The sequence below is a fragment of the Squalius cephalus genome, assembly GCF_949319135.1.
Source record: "Squalius cephalus genome assembly, chromosome: 8".
Taxonomy (NCBI): domain Eukaryota; kingdom Metazoa; phylum Chordata; class Actinopteri; order Cypriniformes; family Leuciscidae; genus Squalius; species Squalius cephalus.
Window position 1 is genome coordinate 6,876,858 of NC_137129.1, and position 26,401 is coordinate 6,903,258.

Sequence of the window (26,401 nt, forward strand, 5' to 3'; positions counted from 1 at the left end):
GCTTGCCGAGGATTGATTCTGAGCAGCGATCGATGAAGCCCAGATATGAGTGACCGACATTACGTTTAGACAGGCAAACGTTCGGATTGCATAGATTTTTGATGCTTAAGACAGAAAAGCTGATTATAGCGAACAATCCGTCAATAAAAAGGAAACAAGGCGGTCGGGAATAAGAACACAAGATGCTCGCTGTTGAGTTTTTTCTGAGCATTTTATACTATTTATGCTGACAACATAAACAGGCACGCACTATATTTACTAAAGGGATACAAAAATTGGCAGAGAAAGACAATGTTAATCGGAGCAGAGCCGCATGTGTGTGTGTGTATGTGTGCGCATGTGTTCATAGATTACTTTCACTCCGCGGGAAGTGGGATGCGCACTGGCGGAAAGGGACCGAGTGTCTTTGAGATTAGCCTGAGCTAGCGTAGCTTTAACGCTCAATGGAAGTCCCTTGGTCCTCCTTTTGGCTCGCGTTCAAACAAACCTAATTGATTTGCGAAAGCAATTATGGCTAGGTTTATTTAGTTTGGAGGAGAGTTATTATTCAAAATTGATCAAGCACAGCCTTCAAATAAAATGGGTTCTTTTAAAATAACAGCAATTCCGGCTGCAGTCTGAAATTGCTCTCTGTTTGCTCATTAGCTAATCCCAATCTAGAGCTCAGTTTAATTTGTGGACAAAAGCCATCGATAGCTGTTTCCATCGGAATTAACATAGCAAATTCTTGAAATTTGTTCTCTGTTGCTTTCTCAGGAAAGGCCAGGAATGTTTTACCATGTAAAATGTGCATTTTGTTTTATCATGACATTGTATTTCTATTTAATGTGTCTCACAATCCATCTCATAAGAGGAAAATAAGGGAGACAGTGGCTAGTTATCAGACTTTTGGAAGAAAAATGAAACTTTTCATTGGAACACAGTTGACCTTTTGTATAGCGTGACGTGTTTTTACAATACATGGGGTAAGTTGTCACAGTGGAAGCTGCCAATAAACACAAATTAGGGTGTTTACATGACAACGATGTACTGCGTTTTTCGCGTACTGGCGACAAAGTTGTCAAGTTGACCCCTGTTTACATGGATCCATGAAGACGACTACAAACAGTGTTATATATACCTATAGATTGAATACGTAATACACATGCGCATGACGTCACTCTTTTCACAAATTTGTGTTTTTGTAGTTTACACAGAGACGATAACGGTATTGTTTTTTAAAATCTTGACTTTAAATCACGTTTTCATGTTTCAAATTAACAGCCGAAGCACATAAAAATATTTTTTTGTGTTGGGTAAATGGTCCCTTTAACAGCTAAACAATTAAGAAACAAAAAACTATTAAAGGCGCACTATGCAGTTTCAGCTTTTCTCAAACAGCGACCCCTAGAGTCACTGTGGAGTACTTGTATTTAACGTTACTGTCGTAAATACCTCTCTGCACTCTTCCGACCGCACTTTCTTTCTTTTTCTTCGTCGACATCTGAAATGCATGTCTTTCATAGAAGCATTTCCATCGAATGATATCGAAGCTGTTATTTTAAGATACAAATCTTGCATAGTGTGCCTTTAATGAAAAGAGTAATCTAGTAAAAGTTACAAATATCTTTTTTTGGCCAACAAATACATTAATCAACATTATAATATTTAAAACATGTGACAAACCCAGCTTGACAAACACACTTGTCCTGAGATAATAGTTTAAAAAAAATCTGTTAAAATCTACTTTTATAAAAAAATAAAAATAAAAAACAAACAAAGTTTGAATGTGTTGTTTAACTTTTTGTTCATTTGTTACCCAACAGCTAAAATAAATAAATGTTATAATTTTAGTTTGGATGTCTGACACACACACACACACACACACACACACACACACACACACACACACACACACACACACACACACACACACACACACACACACACACACACTAAACAAATTAAATGTTTGATACATACAAAAGTCATTGCTACAGAATTTAATTAATAAAATATTAATCAAATTAATAAAATTACTTAGATATAGCCTTTGTGACAATTAGCCTCGGCCTCCCCTGTAACCAACATGAAAGATTTTTTTTTTTTTCAATCCCTGTTCAAATAAAGGCTAAGATATCAGTCAAAAGGTTTCCATGGCAATATCTCAAGTTATCTGCAATACTAAAACCTTGGTCCCAATGTAAGCCAAAATCTAAATGAATCTTTTCATGATAGCCTTAAGAAATTCCTCTCAATGCTTTTGAGGATATGTCTATCGCTTCTGTGTGTCATTGTGTCTGGGCAGTAGAGCAGAGCAGTGTTAGACCAAACTCAATCTGCTCCACTTTAATGAAGAAACACTTTTCAAAGCTCACGGCTCTATTGATGAATGAAATCTGATGCAATTATCTCAGACAGGTTAAATGGCTCATGAGACCTAGATTTAAATGGGAGAGCCATGTTTAAGTAAACTTTTGGAGGATGATGTTTTTTTTTTTTCTTTTACTGGCACTTTAGATTGTTGTTTTTGCTCTCAATCCTTTTGTGGCGTCTTTAGAGCCTCATAATGTTTTTAAAGCTGGGAGTCCTTTGTGAAATTTAATGGAATACTGAAATAAATAAAGCAGCATATTAATGCTTTTTGTGCAGGATTATAGATGATGTGGATGCTCATATGAGAACAAACAGTTCTACCAGAAAGACTCGGGAGGCAAAATAACGTAACGAGTGTGCATTTATTAACAGCCCAGCAAGCAAGTTTTATGATATAAAGTTATTTGGCGTAGGCCCCGTCCGTAGCTCGCAATCCGAGGGTACGAATTCTGCATTTCCTGCCTGAAGACGAAGGCAGGGGCGCAGCCGACTCCCTGGGAGGTATTGGAAGGGACCATCCTGGTGGAGGTGGGGAGGATGGAGGGGAAGCAACCATCCTGGTGGTGGTGGAGATGATGGAGGGGAAGGAACCATCCTGGTGGTGGTGGGGATGATGGAGGGGGGGAGGATGGAGGGGAAGGGACCATCCTAGTGGAGGTGGGAGGATGGAGGGGAAGGGACCACCCTGGTGGAGGTGGGGAGGATGGAGGGGAAGGAACCTGGTGGAGGTAGGGAGGATGGAGGGGAAGGGACCATCCTGGTGGTGGTGGCGAGGATGGAGAGGAAGGAACCATCCTGGTGGAGGTGGGAGGATGGAGGGGAAGGAACCACCCTGGTGGAGGTGGGGAGGATGGAGGGGAAGGAACCATCCTGGTGGAGGTGGGGAGGATGGAGGGGAAGGAACCTGGTCGAGGTAGGGAGGATGGAGGGGAAGGGACCATCCTGGTGGTGGTGGGGAGGATGGAGAGGAAGGCACCATCCTGGTGGAGGTGGGAGGATGGAGGGAAAGGGACCACCCTGGTGGAGGTGGGGAGGGTGGAGGGGAAGGAACCTGGTGGAGGTAGGGAGGATGGAGGGGAAGGGACCATCCTGGTGGTGGTGGGGAGGATGGAGGGGAAGGAACCATCCTGGTGGAGGTGGGAGGATGGAGGGGAAGGAACCATCCTGGTGGAGGTGGGGAGGATGGAGGGGAATGTAGGCTTCAGCATCTGCAACTCTATATCTGCGAAACGATATTTTATACTACAAGTATTAGAACACGATTGGTTAGATGAGAAGGTAATAAGTGACGTAATAATTGAGTCTTCCTGGCAGAACTTACGCTAAGGCTTTCATTTCCAATGCAACAATTACATTATTGTTCATTCTGGTGCAACTTTTGTGCATTATGCTTGACAACATATGCCGTAAACATCTTTCTCTGTAACACTTTAGGTCAATGATCATAGTCCACTTTAGACTTCTACTAACTATAAGTAACTTTGCAACTACTCTCAGTATGTTAGTAAACTATCTGCTTAATATCTGCTTACACTTTATTTTGATGCTTCCCAACAGACATTCTACTGACAATAAGTAACTTTGCAACTACGTCAACTACAAACCCGAACCCCACCACCCATAACCATAACATAGCAGTCTACTAGTACTCTAACAAGAGTTAGTTGACATGTAGTTGCAGAGTTACTTAAATTAGTAGAATGTCTAAAGTGTATTGTCAAAATAAAGTGCAAGATAAAATAAAGTCTTTCTCTAGTGGAATTATATAATTTCTTTTTTTGCATGAATTTAGTGCTAAATGCAAATGACCATAAAATAGTGTATATTTAGCCTTGTAAAATAAAAAAAAACAAGTTTTAAAAATGTGGAGAAAATGCTTTTGCTTTCAACGCCAAGGTTTGGGGTCCAATCAAACTCTGTGCCATTTTGCCATCAATTCCTCTGTCACTTAGTAGAAGCAGCCACATTAAACAGAAGCCAACATGATCAGTTTGGATGACATGAGGATGAAATCATTGAAATTTATGAGAAAAATTTTTTGTTTTCTATCTCACTGTATTGAGTCAACATGTGATATGCAATATCAAATCTGCGTCGGATCCTGAAGAACAATCAAGTGAGAACCACTCTATTCATTTAATCTTAGGGCAAAAGGGGCAATTGCATCAGTTAACCAACAGGTGGTGCTATGCATTTGTTTTTGCCCTGTAAATCTAGTGACGCATCAGACTACAGGGATCGAAGGATAGCTCATTCATCGCAGCTTTTTAAAGGGTAACTGCATCAGTTATATCTGCAGACGCTGTTGCTGTTGGCCTTAGCTGATATAAATAATATTTACGACATGTAAACAATACTGAACAATGCCTTCAGCCTGCAGAGACGGGTTTTGCTGGTGTTGTAAATGCTCAGAGGGGACATTGATCTATTGGTTTGAGGATTGCTGTCTGCCCTGCATGCCCGGTTCACAACATCTCTTTCTGTGCCTGTTTATTTATGATTTATTATAGAGACTCCTTCTCTACCTTTCAACGTCAAACCTTACTGCTTTTTGTTTGTTTTTCTTTCCCCCTGAGTATGTGATCTGGTGGTCAGTATGTACCTGTTTTTACATTTCTCGTAGGAGGAATTGGCATCCCCTGTGGGGAGCGGATAGACGGGCTCTGGGTCTCTGCATGAGTCTGCACAGACAGTGATTTGATGGATACTGCAGTACATAATGTGGTCTATAGAGGCAATGAGCACTGCGGGCACATCAGCCTAGTATTCAGCCTCTCCCCATGCCACACACAATCAGTGGCGTTATCCTACCCTCGCGTTTCAACCTTTACATCATCTCAACAGGCCAAAACTACCAGAATGTTTGGAAGTCAAGGCAAGAATAGACTTCCGGTGACTTGCTAGCTATGGGAAAGTTGAAAGCTTATTTAATGTTTACTCACATGGGCTTTTACTCATCCAAATCTTATTTTCTTTCTAAAGGCTGTCAAGCTCCAATAAAAACACTTTTTGTATGTCATCTCTTGTTGAAAATCCCCTCCACTATAGCTCTCACATATCATAATTAGTGCCTCCAATTCAATTGTGCCAGGTTTAAAGTTAGCACTGTCATACAACACAGTTTTTGTGACCGATTGTAACTTATAGCAAATGAGACCTCTGAGACATTGAGACATTTTTCTATTATTATTTTATTTGAAGCATAAGGGTAAAAGGTCTTTATTTAATCTTGACAAACTATAGATCATTACAAAGATCAAAGTCGTGATATTCAGTTTTTCCTCATAACGGTCTTATAGTGACAGTAATTTTTTGTCAGGATATATGCAAAATTGAAATGCATGCCTTTAATAGGAAATATGAGCCCTTTAGAATATATCTACTGAGGGAAAATAAATAAATGAATATATTTATAATGTGTATTTATAATAGGTATTTATAATGCAATTCTAATCGAAATAGCCTTTATTACTGTATATACTGTAGTGCTATAAAATATGTTCTGCTTCATCGGATCACAGAACAAAGTTATTTCAAACACCCTCTGATCACTTACTATGATTGTTATTTGCATTTTTACATATTTTTCTGCAACCTTATCAGAGCCCGGGCCTCTAACAGTACTCTGTTAAATGATTTTTAGGAAGATTATTGGAATAGGTTTTACAAGAAAAAACAATTTCAGTTTAATGTCACTTGCCATTTCTTCGTAATTGTTTGTGAAATGTATTAGCAATTTCTGAGTGAAAATGGTTCCAAATTAAATCCAATTTTTATTTTTATTTTATTTTGTCAGTGTAGAAAGTGATTTTTATAAATGGTAGAAGGTAACTAGACTTAAAAATGCATAAATGTATTTTTTGTTACCCGTTGTCTTATTCGATATGCCGAAGAGGACTTTTGTCCAAGTTCCTCTCTCTCTCTCTCTCTCTCTCTCTGAGAGTATATTTTATCCCTTATACTAACCCTACACCTAAACATACCCATCATAGAAAGCTTTCTGCATTTTTACATTTTCAAAAAACATCATTTAGCTTTTTTATAATTTTGCACTTTAGCACATCTATAAGCTTTTTTTCCTCATGGGGACCAAAAATACCCTCACAAGGACATAATGTAGGGTTTAACAGGCCACACACACACACACACACACACACACACACACACACACACACACACACACACACACACATTCGCTTCATACAAGATTTTTTCTTCTTCATGCTGTATGTGCAGCTGAGCCATGGCTCCTTTGAGTTTTGCACTACAGAGCGTTATCAATTATTTATCAGCATGCATAATTCACCGTACATCCCTGCTCTACACTGAGGAGGCCTTACAATCTCTCCCTCGCTCTTTCCAAAAAGCCCCCTCCAAAACCTCCTTTTCTGTCTCTTTTACTTACTCTTTCTTCCCCCCTTTCCTCAAATCCTGGCCAATTCTCTTGCCTTCTATCCCCTGTCAGGATCGTTTTTTCTTTCTGTCCTCACCCGAGTCACTCTTTTCAACCTCTCCCACTCTTCCATCCTGCTCCTCTTCTGTTTTTCATAGGGTCTTATATTAACGTCTTATCTTCTGATTTCACTGTTACTCCACACCTCAAGATGCATGTTCTCCCTCTTTCTTTGGCAACACAGAGAATCAAATGTTGACTACCTTGTTGGCTTAGTAAAGATGTTCGCTCTTCCGCTTTCAAAGATCTGTATCAGAAAGAATCCCGTTGGATTCATCTCGGCTGTTTTGTGGTTGTTTTAACTGTTGTCGCACTGCAGGGGTTTGTCAAAGTTCATTCACACTCTCACCCTCACATCTCATCAAGCCCACAGTCATACATTCTGTTCCAAAACCTAGTAACTAGAAACCTAGTAAGCTTCATCATTGAGGATTATTCTGTTTCATACTGTACATAATTCTGCGATACCTAGTTTGAGCCAGTTTCTAAGGCAGCATCGCATATGTGCCCAGAATGCATTGTGACTAGCAAAGTTTTCATATTTAAATCATTTTAAACTGACCATTCCACAGGAACTCTCAGTGTGATCACAGAGAATTGTGAAGTTTAGTAAATGAATAAATATATAACTAAAACTAATTGTGGATAAACGCTGTTTTAAATGATTGAAAACCATTGGCCCCGAATGTGCTATGTTGTGCCTATTAAAGTAATCTGTCGATTTAAAGGAAATCTGTCGATCATTTTTGAGATTTAAATGATTGCTTATGTGCACTCTGTATATTTGTGTGCACTATGTACTTCATAAAACATCCTGTTTTATTGCTCTCACGTAGACTGTATTGAAATCGATAGTGAAGTAAAAAGTGACCAAGTACTTAAAATGAATTAAAAGTGCACTAAGTAACGTCTGACCCTCTAGTGGTTAAAAAGCGAAACTGCATGCATTTTACTGAAGAACATTGTTTTGGTCGTGCTTCGGAATATGGTTATGCTACTGATCATAAAACATTTATTACTAGGCTTAAGAGATATAACCAGTTTAGATGGAAAGGATTTCAAGCTGAAGATGTTTTACCCATTAATAAACACGGTACTTCCTCGAAAATACATTCCAGTGAAATGACCCTTCACAATAGATGATGCTTTACAATGAACTCTGTTAGAGAGTTACATGGCAATTTATCTGTTCAATTAAATACATTTCTCACTTGTTGAGTAATAAAAACACCATCTCTGCGTCGTTGTTACAACATATTAAATCCCTCAGTTCTCGCCATCTCCAAAAAGCCAAGCCAATGTTGGTTCTTGTTTTATTACGAGTTCTGTCGCGTTCTCTTTTTGCCAGCAGACTCTCCTCTGTCCGGCATTTCGAGATCAAAGTAGCCGGAGTGACGTATGTATGTACACAATTTCCCGCGAAAACCATCCCGACAGGTCTAAACACTTATCATAGACTTACCATAGTGAATCAGGGTAAGACAAAAACACGTTTTAAAAGAAGGATTTATAATGTATTGATTGTGTACCAATTTTGTATTTTGTAGGCACACATAGTTGCTGCCTATCAAAACTTCACTTATGAGGTTCAGTTTCATGTTGCCTTAGAAGGTTCTGCCTGCGTAAGCAGCTCACTGGGTTTTGGAACAGAGCCGTAATCTGAATGCATATCTCCATATGACGTCTATTAAAAAGAGTTTAAGAATACATTTACGGAATACTTATTCAATGTCTCTCAACATAAAACGAAATGCATTTCGCTTTTTTTTGGGGGGATAGTCAAAGAATCCTTGAAGGACACAATTTCATTGAAATCCTCTCGGCAGGAACACAATCAATTGGACACGTTTCATGATCAAACGGTGCATTTCATCTATTTGTGCTCTACCCATGCCTTGATCTTTTGCACTTTGGTGCTCCTTACAAGATAAGTGACGTCTCATTCATGTTGTACATGCTGTTTCATTTTCATTTCCTTCTCTGCCCTTAACCCTTGATCTGAAGGCTTCCTCTCCAACGGTTGAGGCTCATGTTGGTGGCGTTCCCGGGTTTTATCCTTCAGGTGGGCGGGGCTTCGCCTCTGTGTGTCCCCTCTGGGTCGCTTCTGGAGACCGAAGGACCCTTCGGCCCACCTCCCTTCATCTTCCCTCATCCTCATTGGTGGTTTTGTTGGTGTTTGCAGTGCATGGGCTGTGGGAGGAGTGGTCTTCCTGGAGCTTGTGCTCAGTCACGTGTGGCCGAGGCTCTCGGACCCGGAGCAGGATCTGTGTGCTCCCCCAGCATGGAAGCAAGGCCTGTGGAGGGCCCGAGGTGCAAACCAAACTCTGCAATATAGCTGTGTGCCCCGGTTAGTACTAATCTCCATTTCCTCATCTGCCAATATACTCTCTCTTTTCTCTACTTCAACTCTAAAGTGCATTCTGCCTATTATCACAGTGGGTCTCATTTACCATTAATTGCGTAGGTGTGCTTATTATTGTATTATTGCTCTTATTACTGTATTGTATTGTGTTCTTATTGTATGTATGCAGAAAAGGTTTGCATGCAACATTTTATAGATCGAACTATAATGCATGTTGTTTTTATAAGATAATAATAATAATAATAATAATAATAGTTTAAGGATCATTTAAACTAGATTTTTTTAAGAAAGTATAATATAATATAATATAATATAATATAATATAATATAATTAATAAGAAGAAATACTTATAACAGTTTTGTTGTTTGTATGTAATTATAAATAATTTATTATTATGATTATTATTAAATGTTGTTGAGTATATGTGGTTTGAGTTGATTTTATCCTTAATTTAATGGAAAATGTAAGTATACACTTTATGATTTACAGGGTTTTGAATGATTTAGTTATTCAATCCACACATTTATTTGTAATATACTATAATAATATTGTAATATAATATTATATTGTAATTGTATAACAATCAATTTGTTTATTTTATGGAAATATTAATAATAATAATAATTTTTATTATTTGGTTTAAGTCATTTTTTCCCCCAAATTTAGAAAAAACAAAAACAAATTGTAAATCATGACAGGTTTTATGCATACAATTTTGCATTTACACAGTTCGAGAATGAGACCCAGTGTGTTCTGTCTTCTGGACTCCTTTGGCTTCCCTATTCTTTACCCTTTTTCTGTGTTGTGTATCTTCTCCTCTCTTGTCTCTCTATTCGCATGTCTTTTTCTGTCTGACCTTTCCCTTTCCTTCCTGTGTGCCATCCTCACTGCCTTGAGCTTCACCCCAGTCTGCTTGTTTCACATCGGTCTCTCTCACCCCTTCTGTTCTGTCTCAGTGTGAAGGGCGCTCGAGCTCTGTGTTGTCTGCTTTCTCTCTCTGCAGCCATGCCTCATAGTTTCCTATAGATTTCATTCATTCATTATGCCAGTCTCCAGATTTATTTATTATTATCATTCATGTTTTTTGCTGAAGTGCTACTCAAATGGGGGCTCGGCTCAAGCTAATGGGTATCCTGGATGAACCAATCGCACGTGTCCGCACCTGCTGGGGTTTGTTGTTTCTTCAACAGCACCGCTCCGGTCTTGGCGAACAGGATCCGTCTCCAAAATTAGTTATTACCCCAATGAGATGAGCAATAAATCATTTGTCTGGTACATTTCAATTCATTTTCAGTTTGAACAGTTGTTCCTACCTGGAGTTGAAGACCTCCATTAGTCTGACAGTTGAAGAGTTAAGGGTGACAGCCAATCACTGTGATTGTCTTGTATTTGAGGAGGCACAAATGAACAGCTGGGCCAGTCCTGCCGAGCGCTTTTGACTGGCAGTGATTACACCCTGTCAGAGAGCAGATCTTCCACCTGTTCTCACCTACCAAGAGGCATCCATGTGTAAAATACATTTCACCCTCTTAATATTCAATTGCGTCCATGGGTGTCAACTGACGTGCAATCCACTGATATAATTTAAGTCAACACAGGATGAGTCAACTTAATATACCTTGTCCTGGGTCACTGTAAAGGATGGTTGGCTGTTGTGAATCTAAATGGATGTCTTGTAAACATCGGTGTGTTTTCTCCCGCATTACTTCAGCTCTATTTGAGTCTATGATTACAGTGATGGTTTGCTTTTCCGTGATCAAAGTGTGAGCAATTTCAATTCCAGCATATTCGTCGGACCGTGTTTGTAATTTACTCCTCTTAATTAATGTTTGCTTATGTGGTAAGAGATGGTACCGTATAAGAGATGGTAGAGTAGTCTTGTAAGGGGATAGTTGTTTTATTTTGAAGTAGCATATGCTGATTGTCCTCATTAAAATTTTGTTTAATTAAAGTGTTTCTAAATGTTTTGCTTATAGGAAGTTGTTTTCTCAGATGATTTTCAGAGTGCACTCAATTGGCTCGTTAGAGCAATGCATTTTAGGACTTATTTTTCTATGAAAGTTTTCTTGAAGAAAAAAAAAGTTAGACGGATCTTTTAGAAGTTAATAGAGAGCATATGTATTTTTTTTTTTTTAAATCTGACAGTGTTATTTAATATTTATTCTTCCAAAATATTTTTTTAGAGTATTTATTATTAGTTATTAATTAAGCGCACGTTCAATTTATCAAAAGTGACAGTAAAGGCATGTATAATGTTACATAAGATTTCTATTTCAGATAAATGCTGTTCTTTTCAACTTTGTATTCAACCCTGGAAAATTTGTACACAACTGTTTTCAATATTGATAATAATAATAATATATGGTTCTTGAGCAGCAAATCAGCATATTAGAATGATTTCTGAAATTTCTGAAAGTAATGATGCTAAAAATTCAGCTTTGATCACAGAAATAAATTGCATTTTAAAATATATGCAAATTGAAAACAGTAAAATATTTAACAATTTTACTAGTTTTGATGTATTTTGGATCATATAAATGCAGCCTTGGTGAGCAGAAGAGACTTCTTTTAAAAACATTTAAAAATATAACCGATCTAAAAAATGTGAATAGTAGTGTGTATTTATATATATATATATATATATATATATATATATATATATATATATATATATATTTATTTTATTTTTTCAAAAAAAAGTGTTTACTCAAATGATTGCTGTTCTGTTCCTAAATAGTTTTTGCTTTAATGGACAAATACACAAACAGTTTATTACAATACACTGCATCAGCAGCTTGTCTACAAATTTGTCAGACTCAGATTAAAGTGCAACATGCTGAATGTCAAAATTATAAAACATTGCTGAACCTTCCATTTGATTTACCAATGAGCTCATCAGTTTATGTTATTCAGCTAAAATAGATTTAAGAAAACTGATAAGCCATAAGAAATAAGATCAAATATAGAACAGAAATAAGACATTAAAGTAAAGGAACACGGTCCAGAATTCGTATAGCTACAACCATGGACATGCAGATGCATCTGTTTGTTTGTGTGTGTGTGTTAATGTCTTGCAAGTAAGGGATACTCAAAGTATCCATTTGATGTGCTGAAGTAAGTGTTATTACCTTAATTATACAGTGGATTTCTCTCTCCCTTTCCATTTATGTTCTTGTGAAGTAAAAGTAAGATGCCATAAATGCTCATCTGTGTTTGTTGGGTTTCAGCTGCAGCCGCTGTCTCTCCTGGCAACCACAATACCCAGGATCTCTCTCCTCATTGGCCGCTCATTTTTTATGAGTGATGATGAGTCCAATACTCTCATGGAGGCGTAGACAGACAGGCCACATTTATCCATGTTTATTGAATTTGTGAGGCTTTAGAATATGATTATTATTTATCATGCACTTGCTTTGAGACACAGAATCCTCCATGATCTCAGACAGATAATGCAGCTGCATCTCATTTTGCTTTGCTCTGTCATACCAACATTTAAAGAGGTCCTATTGTGCTTTTTTAAATGTTCAACTCTCTTTAGTGTGTGATGTTGCTGTTTGAGCGTTAAAAATGTCTGCAAAGTTACAAAACACAAAGTCACTCCAAAGTGAGTTATTCTCAGTGTCACTGTTTCTGAACTCCCTGAAACGCCTCGATTGTAGTCTTGAGTTTTCTTCCGGGAATGAACACGTCACAGTATTCCTCATTTTAATAATTCCTGACCAAAGCATATGCAAAATGATGGAGGCGAGGCCTGGTTGAGTTAGTTAGTAGTGTGTTGAATTTGCCGGCTGTGGTAAGGGGCGTGACATTTCCGAAACACGCTGGAAGTGGTCGACCAATCACAACACACTGATCCAGCCGACCAATCAGAGCACATTGCGCTTTTCGGAAGGAGGGGCTTCATAGAGACAGGAACTACGGGGTGCGTTTCCCGTACAACGACGTAACTCGCTGCTTAACTACCATAGATGCATCGTTGAAGTAATCAACTAGCTAGTCACGACTGTTTCCCGAAACCGTATTGGCGCAAATTGGTAGTTCAACCACGTTGGTTAATGATGGTTCACTTCTTTTAATGAATCTGTTTGAGATCGAATTAACGCTAGATGTTTTGCTATAAGTTACAGACATGGCATCTGAGGACTATCTAATATTTTTCTCAGTTATTTTGCTTTATTTCCAGATTCAATCATAGGCTCGTTCTTACATAGTAGAGCACGTTCGCACATGCGCAGTCTTCAATAACGGTGCTTCAAATCTCTTGACAAACTGAAAGACGTAAATGGCTTTTATGTTTTCTAAATAAAAGATACTGATTGAACTGAATGTCAGCTTGCTTATGTTGCTCAAGATAAGGATTTATTAAGTCCATATGTCATGCAAACAAGAACCTCTGCTTCTAACCACAGGTCGAGAGCTGTCGTTCCAAATACACACCTTTGCGATGCTGTTTGCGAATGTTCGCTGAACGACGGTTTCGGGAAACACCGACTCGTTGAACTTTGCTGATAATGATGGGACTTGCGACCATAGTTGGCTAACGATGCTTTCGGGAAACGCACCCCATAGCGTTACTGACACACTGGGAAGAGAGGAGCTGCAAAAATGTAAAAAGAAGAACACTCAAGCATGAATATCTTTCTAGTAGACCTTTAAAAACAAAATGGCATAATAGGTCTCCTTTAAATAGGTTGTTTGTTTGTTTATTTATTGAATTTTTATAAAGTGTTACCAAAATATTAAACAAATGTTGTTGTTTTTTTCATACTTTATAACAATATGCAGTTATGTGTTGCATTTATGTGTCTGTAGTATAACTGTATATATACTACTTGTCTGTCTTTTTGTACTACACCAATCCCTTTGGAACTGATTTTAGGTCACGGTCTTGTGGCTGCCTTGAAATAAACTTATACTGTACGTTTTTCCAAGTTTGACGAGCATCTGCTTTGACGGAGCAAAGTTGACATGGGCATTTTCGTTCATCATGTGCTCTGTCTTCCTTGGAATTCATTAGATTGAGAGATAATTTGATTTCAGTTAATACCATCAATCAAACCGAGATACTCTTGGATGAAATATGCCCCCCCACACACATTTAAATAAGATCAAAGTGATATTAGAGGTTAATATGCACAGATCCTGAAATTGCTGCAGAAAGTCAAAAGACGTAACATCCCCCCTACTGTGAAATAGATAGTGCATACTAGAAAGCATTCATTATATAAACATAAAGGAATAAGATTAATGCCATCATTTGATGGATGACGTTTAAGCATAATTCCTACTTTCGAACATAATGAATATGTGTCCATCGAGGCATGTAGACCTTCTAATGTTTTGCAAAGGATCTTGGGATACTTGAAGTAAAACATTAAAAAGCCACATTGTTTCATCCCCCCATTAAACACTTTCAAATTCATAAAGGCTTTGCATCAACAAAGTGACTCATAAGCAGGGGGGTTCGGGATAGTGACATGGGCTTATGAAAGGGCTTCATAAGCGACATGCTCCTCCACCCATATGTATTATTATTTATTCACATAGAACTTCACCATGAATCTCATTAATCAAGCAAGAAATAGTCACTGATCCCTTGTTTCATTCATTATGCAAATGATCTTATATTCATTTTGTTGTAGTCGCCGGTCAGAGAGAAGATCGATATGAACATGGACAGAGCCTGTGTTTGACTGAACTATGTGGAAATTATGGAAATACATAATGTGCTTGCTGCTTTTTTTTTTATTCACAGAATAACAATTAATAGTAATCAGTAGAATAATGAATTTTTACTCAACATTTTTCCTGTGAGAAATTAAAGGCTGAAACATTTGCAGTATGCATCAGTCAAACTGAAATAAATTGTTATCATCAGAGTGCGGTTTCTCATAAATTTCTGCACTAATGTTATCAAACCCTCTATTTAACTTCATGTGCTTTAAGATATGTCTCAGTGGTCCATCTGTCTTTAATTTATTAAACAAAATTACTGGTCTTCTCCGAAACCCATTAGACTACAATTTTGAGGATGAAAGAATGTGTAACTTGGAGCACCTTTAATGTGCAGGTCAGGGTTTGTTCTAATAGCACGCATTGTAATTTAATGTTCGCTGATGAAGAGGTGATCTTAAAAAGCATTTTTCAATAAAGGGTTTAAAATTGAAATGGCGGGTGGAAATAAATTATTGAATGAAATGTATGATGTCATTTCTTTTATACATGTGACCTGGCAAATGAAACTGTATGTAGGAGTCAAGCACAATATATTCAGTGACTATTTCTATCAGCCAATTTCCTTTTTTTTTTTTTTTTTTTTAGATTGTAGTGAATAGTTTTTGAAGGCTATTGCAGATTATATGAGGACTTTTCCCCCTTATTCAAACATTTTACTTGTTTTCAAGACCAATTTTTTAAAAAAGTGTCTATTTTACTAAATATTGTAGATTTTGTTGCCTTGTAAATTGTAAAAAAAATAAAAAAAAATAAAATAAAAAAAATATTATTGTAATGTAAAATTCTAGATGAGAGCTGAACTTATCTATCTATCTATCTATCTATCTATCTATCTATCTATCTATCTATCGTTCTGTCGTTCTATCTATCGTTCTGTCGTTCTATCTATCGTTCTGTCGTTCTATCTATCGTTCTATCTATCTATCTATCTATCTATCTATCTATCTATCTATCTATCTATCTATCTATCGTTCTATCGTTCTATCTATCGCTCTATCTATCGTTCTATCTATCTATCTATCTATCTATCTATCTATCTATCTATCTATCTATCTATCTATCTATCTATCGTTCTGTCGTTCTATCTATCGTTCTGTCGTTCTATCTATCGTTCTGTCGTTCTATCTATCTATCTATCTATCTATCTATCTATCTATCTATCTATCTATCTATCTATCTATCGTTCTGTCGTTCTATCTATCTATCTATCTATCTATCTATCTATCTATCTATCATTCTATCGTTCTATCGTTCTGTCGTTCTATCTATCTATCTATCTATCTATCTATCTATCTATCTATCTATCTATCTATCTATCTATCTATCTATCTATCTATCTATCATTCTATCTATCTATCTATCTATCTATCTATCTATCTATCTATCTATCTATCTATCTATCTATCTATCTATCGTTCTGTCATTCTATCTATCGTTCTGTCGTTCTATCTATCGTTCTGTCGTTCTATCTATCTATCTATCTATCTATCTATCTATCTATCTATCTATCTATCTATCGTTCTGTCGTTCTATCTATCTATCTATCTATCGTTCTATCTATCTATCTATCTATCTATCTATCTATCTATCTATCTATCTATCTATCTATCTATCGTTCTATCTATCGTTCTATCTATCTATCTATCTATCTATCTATCTATCTATCTATCTATCTATCTATCTATCTATCTATCTATCTATCGTTGTATCGTTCTATCTATCATTCTATCCATTTTTCTATCTATCTATCTATCGATAGATAGATCTATCTATCGATAGATAGATCTATCTATCTATCTATCTATCTATCTATCTATCTATCTATCTATCTATCTATCTATCGTTCTATCGATCTATCGATCTATCTATCTATTGTTCTATCGTTCTATCGTTCCATCGTTCTGTTGTTCAATCTATCGTTCTATCATTCTATCTATCAGTCTTTCGTTCTAGCTATTGTTCTAGCTATCATTCTATCGTTCCTTTGGAATGCAAATGAGTATATATTTATAATAACAGCAAGTTCTAATTTTAGATCGTTTTTAAATAATTTTGAATAACATGGATTTTTTTTTTTGGGTGCAAACTTGTACATTTCATGCAGCCTGAATGCTACAAAATTCTGAAGTTTTCCGAAGTTATAAAAAAAAAAAAAAAACTTGCTGATGCTGATGGTATTAGCATCACTAATCAGTATCAGAATAACTCAGTTTGTTGTCATCAATCTCTCAGGTTTGTATCAGGGTAAGTGAGCATCATTTTAACCACTACAATGTCAAATACAACAGACAAACACAGACCCCTGCTGTACCCCGTCTCTCTCTCACTCTCTGTCCGACCGCCCGACTCCTGTTTGTTTCTGTCCCTCACTTCTATTGTCCTTCTCTTCCCTGTCCTTCCTCCACTCCAGTCTTATTGTGTTCTGACCTCCACATCGTCTCCCTGTGGTTGTGTTTGCAGTGGAGGGTCAGTGGTTGGACTGGGCGGCCTGGTCCCAGTGCTCTGTGTCCTGTGGCTCGGGCACTCAGCAGAGGCAGCGGCGTTGCAGTGTGTCTGTTCATGGCTGGGCGGAGTGTAAGGGGCCGCATGCCGAAACTCGTGAGTGCACCAACCCGTCTTGCGGGGGTAAGTTTCTCACTGGTGGGCTTACTCTTAAATTGACAGGTAGTTTATGTGCACAGCTGCAATTTGTTTGCTGTCATGGTCTAATTAATTGCAGTGAACGCCCTGAATTGTCTGTGGTACCAAACCACAGAGACTTACCGGTCTTCTTGTTGCACAGACACGCTGCTGTGTCAGCATATGCCAGCTAGCACCCCTGATAATAATTAATAAGTGGAAATTAGCTTTATGCAGGTGCTTTATGACTATGTTCACACTGTAGCTATTTATGGTTGTGACTTCACTTCTCAGTTCACCACACAGTCTAGTGTATCAAAACTGCAGTGCGTAGATGGCCATTGGCTCGTCTCCTCTTATAATGTGGTTGTTTTCTTTGTCATGTGCAGGTGGAGGGAACTGGGGAGCCTGGAATCACTGGAGCTTGTGCTCCAAGACCTGTGACTCCGGTTGGCAGCGTCGGTTCCGTATGTGTGAAGGCACGGGAATCCAGGGATACCCTTGCGATGGCTCCGGAGAGGAAGTGCGCTCCTGCAATGACAAGAAGTGCCCAGGTGTGTGTGTGTGTATGCTCAAAGCACGTCTTTTATTTCCTCTTCGCTCCTTCTTTTTTTCTTTGATTTCCTGTACAGAGCAACTGTCTCTCCAAGCCATTTATAAGTCTGCCTTGCACATTTGGGATGGTCTCCGACACAATGAATAAGTGACAAATAGTGTTGCATGATTTTTTTTTTTTTTTTTTTTTTTTTTTTTTTTTACATTTGACACTAAATTATTTATTTATTTATTTATTTATTTATTTATTTATTTATTTATTCCCTTCTTCCAATGTTTGTGGTTGGTAAGATTTTTTTATGTGTTTGAAAGGCTGCAATTATTTGATGAAAATACAGTGAAAAAAAAGAAAAAAACTATATTGTGATATATTATTATTATTCTGAGTAAAAGTTTTCATTTATTAACCCCAAACTTCTGAACAGTGGTGTGTGTTAGAGAAATTATTAGCCAACATAAAATACACATCAACTGATGTACACATTTTTTTTTTAAACATCACGTCTTTAACACCTCTACAGTCTTGATTATTTCTAATATCTAGTTAATATCCAATATCATATTGACTTTATCTCTTGAATTGATATTTAATTCATTTATTGTATGTAATGAAAAAAAATACAATAATGGCCAAATATGTAATATTTAGCTGCATCTCACATTCTTTGCACAACCATGCAAGATATTCATCCCATTGCAAAAAAACAAATAAACAACAACAACAACAACATCAACAACAGCAAAAACACTCCTTAAAATGACACCAAAAAAGTGACATATACTGTATATAATATTATTTTAATGTCCATGTTTATTGATTTCATAACATTTCCAAATCTCACAAATCAGGGTTTTAAACTTACATATTTCGTAACAAGGTTGACAAAATTGCAAACCTTGTATAACATAAATAAAAAGAAAATAATATAGCTCACTTAACATTAAATATGATCTTGCAATGTTTATAATCAACATACCTTGAAGCTTTTACTGGATGCCTGTTAAAAAAGAAATACAAGAAAAAAAAAAGAAAAGACTTTCAAACCCTATTTTGTACCCTGTTTGTAAAAAGTGGCCTTTGCTTTTCTCTCTCTTTCCCTCCCTCTCTCTCTCATTTTCTCTCTCTTCCTCCATATTTAACATTCACTCTCCTCCTTTGTTTCCATTTCTCCTCTCTTTCAATTGAGACGGGTCATTCTTGACAGAAGGGAACTGTTGAAAGTGCTGCTGTGTGTGATTTGTCCTCATGTCAAGCAGAGCAGCAAACAGCAGATTTTAATAAGCACGCCTTTGACTGCAGCTTTGGGAGGCTATAGATTAAATAAATGTCAGGCATTGCCGTAGAGCTCATATTGGGCACAGCGCTTTGATGGCGGCACAAACTTGAAAACAAAAATCTGTCCGATATCTTTGTCGGGGTGTATTATGTTTAGATGAAAAAGAGTAGGGTTCTTTTCTCCGTCTCTCTCTCCGCTTTTAACCCAGTCTTCTTCTGTATCTCACCCCTGGGTTGTTCTCTGATCTGAAGGAGCTTTTGAATGAGAGTTGGAGAGAGATGAGTGTTGTTGCAGTCGGTGATCTCATTTTCTCAATCAGTATTATTATTATTATTTTTTTTTATTATTATTATTTTATCTTGAGGCATAAACCTCACTTTAACATGCTTAAAACAAGACAAAAACAATTTGCCAATGGGGTAAGAAAGTATTATTTATGTCTATCTATCTATCTATCTATCTATCTATCTATCTATCTATCTATCTATCTATCTATCTATCTATCTATCTATCTATCTATCTATCTATCTATCTATCTATCTATCATTGTCTGTCTGTCTGCCGTTCTTTCACTCTATCTATCTATCTATCTATCTATCTATCTATCTATCTATCTATCTATCTATCTATCTATCTATCGTTCTATCGTTCTATCGTTCTATCGTTCTATCTATCTATCATCGTCTGTCTGTCTGCCGTTCTTTCACTCTATCTATCTATCTATCTATCTATCTATCTATCTATCTATCTATCTATCTATCTATCTATCTATCTATCTATCTATCTATCTATCTATCTATCTATCTATCTATCGTCTGTCTGTCTGCCGTTCTTTCACTCTATCTATCTATCTATCTATCTATCTATCTATCTATCTATCTATCTATCTATCTATCTATCTATCTATCTATCTATCTATCTATCGTTCTATCTATCGTTCTATCTATCGTTCTATCGTTCTATCATCGTCTGTCTGTCTGTCTGTCTGACGTTCTTTCACTCTATCTATCATTCTATCATTCTATCTATCATTCTATCCATCTATCTATCTATCTATCTATCTATCTATCTATCTATCTATCTATCTATCTATCTATCTATATATCTATCTATCTATCTGTATGTCTGTCTGTCTGTCTGTCTGTCTATCTATCTATCATCTATCTATCATCATCTGTCTGTCTGCCGTTCTTTCACTCTATCTATCATTCTATCATTCTATATATCATTCTATCCATTTTTCTATCTATCCATCTATCATTCTATCCATCTATCTATCTATCTATCTATCTATCTATCTATCTATCTATCTATCTATCTATCTATCTATCTATCTATCTATCTATCTATCGTTCTATCGTTCTATCGTTCTATCGTTCTATCTATCTATCATCGTCTGTCTGTCTGCCGTTCTTTCACTCTATCTATCTATCTATCTATCTATCTATCTATCTATCTATCTATCTATCTATCTATCTATCTATCATCGTCTGTCTGTCTGCCGTTCTTTCACTCTATCTATCTATCTATCTATCTATCTATCTATCTATCTATCTATCTATCTATCTATCGTTCTATCGTTCTATCATTCTATCGTTCTATCATCGTCTGTCTGTCTGTCTGACGTTCTTTCACTCTATCTATCATTCTATCATTCTATCTATCATCTATCTATCATCATCTGTCTGTCTGCCGTTCTTTCACTCTATCTATTATTCTATCATTCTATATATCATTCTATCCATTTTTCTATCTATCCATCTATCATTCTATCCATCTATCTATCTATCTATCTATCTATCTATCTATCTATCTATCTATCTATCTATCTATCTATCTATCTATCTATCTATCTATCTATCTATCTATCTATCTATCTGAGCGCAATAAGTCAATTCCCAATCAACAATGGACTTTTTATTTAATGCCAATTCGTACACTTTTTTTTGCTGGTTAACCTCTTACTTTTGGTGTATACTGTGTGCAGCGCCTCATGAAATTTGTAAAGATGAGTACCAAGTAGCCATGACGTGGAAGAGAGCCTCAGCTGGAGAGACGGTATACAACAAGTGTCCATCAAATGCCACTGGTACGTTACTGCAAACATTCTCTCCATTCTCCACATGAAGTCTGTTTCTCCAATAATAAGCAGTATAATTCCCCTAAAGAAGCCGTCTCTGTCATCATCATGCCGTTCCAAACCTGTATGACTTTATATTCAGTGGAACAAAATGTTTAATAATTTGAGGAACTGCTACTTAGATCTAAATGAGAGTTATTAGTTCATATTGCTGTCCAAAATTAACCAAATAAAACCAAAAGAGCATTATAAAAGCAGACCTGTGACATTACAAGTATTCTGAAGCATGGGCAGAAATTAAAGTCATCATTTGCTAATAATTCCTATTAATTTAAGGAATTTTTCACTGATATTTTTCACTGATAAGCCTCTTTCTTGGCTAGTAATCAAAACTGTGTAATGAGCAATCCATGACCAATCTGCCCTTTAGCGGGTCTAACCCCAGCTTGTTCAAGGACGGCCGTTTCTCAAAAAAGTTTATTGTACGTTGCTTTGGATAAAAATGTCAGCTAAGTGACAAATTAGTAGTAAATTAAAACCGCTCAAGAAAAGTTAATGATCCGAGCTTGATTAGCTTCAGAGTGTACGCCGCCGTCTACATCACATAAAACTCTGAAAGTACAATCTAATGTTGTTTTGGCCACAGCCAAAGACGCCATATCTAATTCAATCTATGATACATTTGTTTCTTCTCTTACCATGACATGCAGCTTTATTAAAAGATTTTATGATCAGTTAAACCACATTATAAAACTCCATCAGTGATGCAATCGCTCAGCTTCCAAAACCAACATCGCACAACAGGCTCGAAATAAGTTGATTTCCACACAGTTAATCAGCATTCAGTTTTGAAGCCCATTGAGCTGAATTAGTGGTGTGTGAGAGGGAACTTAATGAGGATGTTTACAGCCCAATATGTGCCGCCACAGAAAGTTAATACAACAATGATATCAAGACATCGCTTTTGGTGTATTGAAATGTCAGATGTTGCCGCAGAGCTTACATCGGGCCCAACAAAAACACGTTCCTTTTTTTTGCGAGGCTTTAGATTTAATGTCAGACATTGACATGTTGTTGTTTTGTACATCGTGACATTCTGCTGTGTTTTGTGATTGCTATATGACGTAACTGCAGGGCAGAAACCTTGCATTTCGTTTTTATTTTTTTATAAATTGTTACTATTTGTCACCTCTTATGTCTGTCTGTGGGTTTTACAAATATTCAACCAATGGAAAGTATTAAAAAGAGCTTTTGACTAAAACACGTAACTCCATTGGATCCTCAAACTGCCAGTCAAACCTCATAACTTTACTCGCCTCTATCGTTAATGAAGTGAGGCACACATTTTGGGACCGTCTCTGCTTGTGTGCACTGCAAAGGTAGCTAAGAACTGGTTGTTTGAATAAGTAAGCATTTTCTCAACTCAAGAAACACTATATACTGTATTAGTGCTGGGCAACTATTAATCATGATTAATCACATCCGAAATAAAAGTTTGTGTTTACATATTATATATGGGTGTACTGTGTATAATTATCTTGTATATATAAATACACACATATGCATGCATATATATATATATATATATATATATATATATATATATATATATATATATATATATATATATATATGTATGTGTATATGGGCCATTCTAAAGAATTGGTTCAAAGTCAGAGTTGGAAACGTCTTGGAAAAAAAAGGTGTCTTTTTCCACAAATTTTGTATGTATGCAAAATGTATAATATCCAAGATACACATTTCTACTAATTGTGCAGTTAATTATCATATTGTTTTTCAGAAAGTTTTGGAAAATTTGTCATTACCGAAACACAATAATACATAATTGAATAAGAAGGCTTATATTGACCTATTAATATTTTGTTTACATCTACCTTGTAAATATATGTTTTGCTATTTAAAAAAACATAGGTAAATCAACATATTTTCACATGTAAATCAATAGCAATTACAATTTTAACAATATTTCAAGTGTAATTTATAAGATTTGTTGAATTTTGAACCCAATCTTCCTTTGTTAAAGGCATTAAGTTAATCATACTGATTTCAAAGTTAAGGATTCATTAGTTTGAATATTCATTGAACCAAACACTATAATAACATCTTAGTTGATAATTCAGTATACTTTATTTTAGACAGTTATGTTTTGGTAGCGACCACATCACATTGCAGAATTTTAACTCGCATACTAAAACATACTAAGATACTATACAATGAAACATACTAAGATACTAGTAAAAACTGTAAAAAAAAAAAAAGTGTTTATTTCCCTCAAATAAATGATTATGTGTTCCCTTTTGTCACTACCAAAACAAAGATGGCATGTTTCGGTCATGACTGTTTCGGTAGTGACAATTTAAGATACTTTTGAGCCTAATTCAAAGATGATAACCAGCACATGGTTACCTAGCACAATTCTGAACAGTTGCACACACACACAAACTAAATTTTATGTAATTACACCCAAAAAAGTTTGCTTAATTGCGGTAAAAAGGTAGTGGTAGTGAAGTTAAACACAGATTTTCAGACTTTTGAACACTTTTCCCTCAACATGATGGTACCTATCTATAATGAAAGAGAGGCTATGAGAGAGAGGCACACAAGAATATTTCCTGATCAAAAATGTAAAATCAGTCTCAGCCAATGGACTAAAACACACGCTGTTTTGGTAGTGACATGAAAATGTGAGGCACATTTTTTTTTACATAAAGAATGTAATTTCATTCAAAAAAAAAAAAAAAAAAAAAAAAAAATATTTATTTATATATATTTTTTAAACAACAATGGAAAAAAAAAACAGCCACCTCCTAATTGAAAGTACCCAATAAATGATGATTTTAAATTGATTAATCTCACTTATATTTTAAATATTATTGTGGGATTCAATAGATAATAGAAGGATAAAAATAAATAGCAAAAAATATATTCACTAGGTAGATGTAAACAAAATATTAATAGGTCAATGTAAGCCGCCTTATTGAATTATTTATTATTGTGTTTCGGTAATGACAAATTTGGGGAGAGGAAAAATATACCAAAACTTTCTGAAAATACAATATGATAATTAACTGCACATTTACTAGAAATGTGTATCTTGGATAGACAATTTTTTTTCAAGACGTATAAATGTTGAATGGTATGTAAAATGTTAATAATATAATGACACATGCAAGTGTCTGACAGTGTATAAAACCACAATTGAATTATATTAAAAACACAGCGATGGTAATCAGTATTCTGCACTCCTCCTCAGTTTGGTTTAAGTATTTCTAAACCTTCCAAGTGCAGAAGGAGAGTTTGTTTGAGGTTATTTATGCCCTTTGAGTGCAGTGTGCAATAATTCTCAGATACTAGTGGAGAAAGACACCCAAGGCGCTCAGTGATTTTTACCTAATAAAAACAGAAAGACCTAATAAATGATGTCTTTGAAGTGGGAGCGCAGAGCAGAGTGTTGAAAGAGGTCAACAGCGAGCCGTAATCTATATCAACTCCACATCCCGGCCAGCACAGACTGTCATGCATGCAAAAAAAAACTATTCCTGCAGAGAGCGATTCGCTTGACTTTTCCGGGCTGCCTGCGTTCCCCGTGTGATTTTCAGGCCCATTTTTATTCCAGCGAGGGTACCGGTGGTGAAGCCAACGTCGGGTCTTATTGGCCGTGATCTGAATGATGCAAGTGGCAGAAACTTTAAGCAAAACTGACTTAACGGCATTGCAAAATGACATACTCAAAACAGACATTATCCCAGACGTTATCGTACGCCGCATCGCAGTGAAGTCTTTTATATGAAGCGTGTGAACCTCACAGAGTACGTGTCTGTCAAACGTTGACATGCTGTTATTGTTTGTGCACAAACAGTGATAATGATCTGTTTTTTCCTTCCCTCTCCCTGTAGGATCTGCTAGTCGTCGTTGCTTGCTGGACGCTAATGGAGTTGCTTACTGGGGTCCTCCGAGCTTCGCCCGATGTGTCTCACTCGAATATAGATATTTACATTTATCTGTGAGTACATGGATGTGGATGACGTGCTGTGATGTCACAAGATGGGGTAGGATTAGATTATGAATATGAATTTGTTTATGCACCTGATATAACACAATAATAAAGAGTTTTGGGTTACACTTTATTTTAAGGTGTCGTTGTTACAGTGTAATTATATATTTAAGTACTGTGTGATATTAAGTAACTACATGTACTTACTATGGAGTTAGGGTAGGATTAGGGTTTGGTTGAGGGCTATTTGCATGTAATTATGCATAATTAACTGCTATTACTATGGTAAGTACATGTAACATATGTAACAAAGACACTGTAAAATAAAATGTTACCGAGTTTTGATAAGGAGTTTATGTATTGATCTTGTTTATATGTTGATCTTGAAAATCAGGTTTGTGGTAGAGTATCGACTAACATTAGAGAAATTTAATAAAATGTATCTGTGTTATCCAATTTCTCCTTTTTATCATTAAAATATCTCTTTATTTTTAAATAGGATTAGTATTATTAATAGTAATAACATATTATTAATAATTAGTATTATTATCATTAATAATAATAATGTATTTATTTATTTGTATTATTATGATTAATAATATTGTATTATTACTGACTAAATACATTCTTAAATATTTATATATATTGTTTATGCTTATTTGTATTATTACATTCTTATTGTCTAAATAAATTGTTTATTAATATTAATATTTGTAATAATAATAATAATAATAGTTATTATTGTTTCTAAATAAATGATGTATTATTTGTTTATTAATAACAGTAATAACAACAACAATAATAATAATAAAACTGTTTGCCAGTGTATAAGGATCTTGTGGAAAAGAGATATATCAAGGAATTTAGCTTGGTTAAGTGCATTTATCTCGTTTTAAGTAGGCTATGTATAGATGTTTTTACAATTACTGGTGAATGCAGTTTACATGA

At 35.9% G+C, this 26,401-nt stretch overlaps 1 protein-coding gene across 1 annotated transcript in view; it reads left to right on the forward strand.

Annotated features, from left to right (window-relative positions):
* adgrb2 (adhesion G protein-coupled receptor B2) overlaps positions 1-26,401 on the forward strand; it is a 298,540-nt gene that overhangs the window by 153,258 nt on the left and 118,881 nt on the right. The window contains exons 5-9 of the mRNA XM_079878265.1: positions 8,991-9,155; positions 17,368-17,532; positions 17,916-18,080; positions 21,346-21,447; positions 25,356-25,462. Of these exons, the coding sequence (XP_079734391.1) occupies positions 8,991-9,155; positions 17,368-17,532; positions 17,916-18,080; positions 21,346-21,447; positions 25,356-25,462 (704 nt within the window). The remainder of the gene's footprint in view (positions 1-8,990; positions 9,156-17,367; positions 17,533-17,915; positions 18,081-21,345; positions 21,448-25,355; positions 25,463-26,401) is intronic.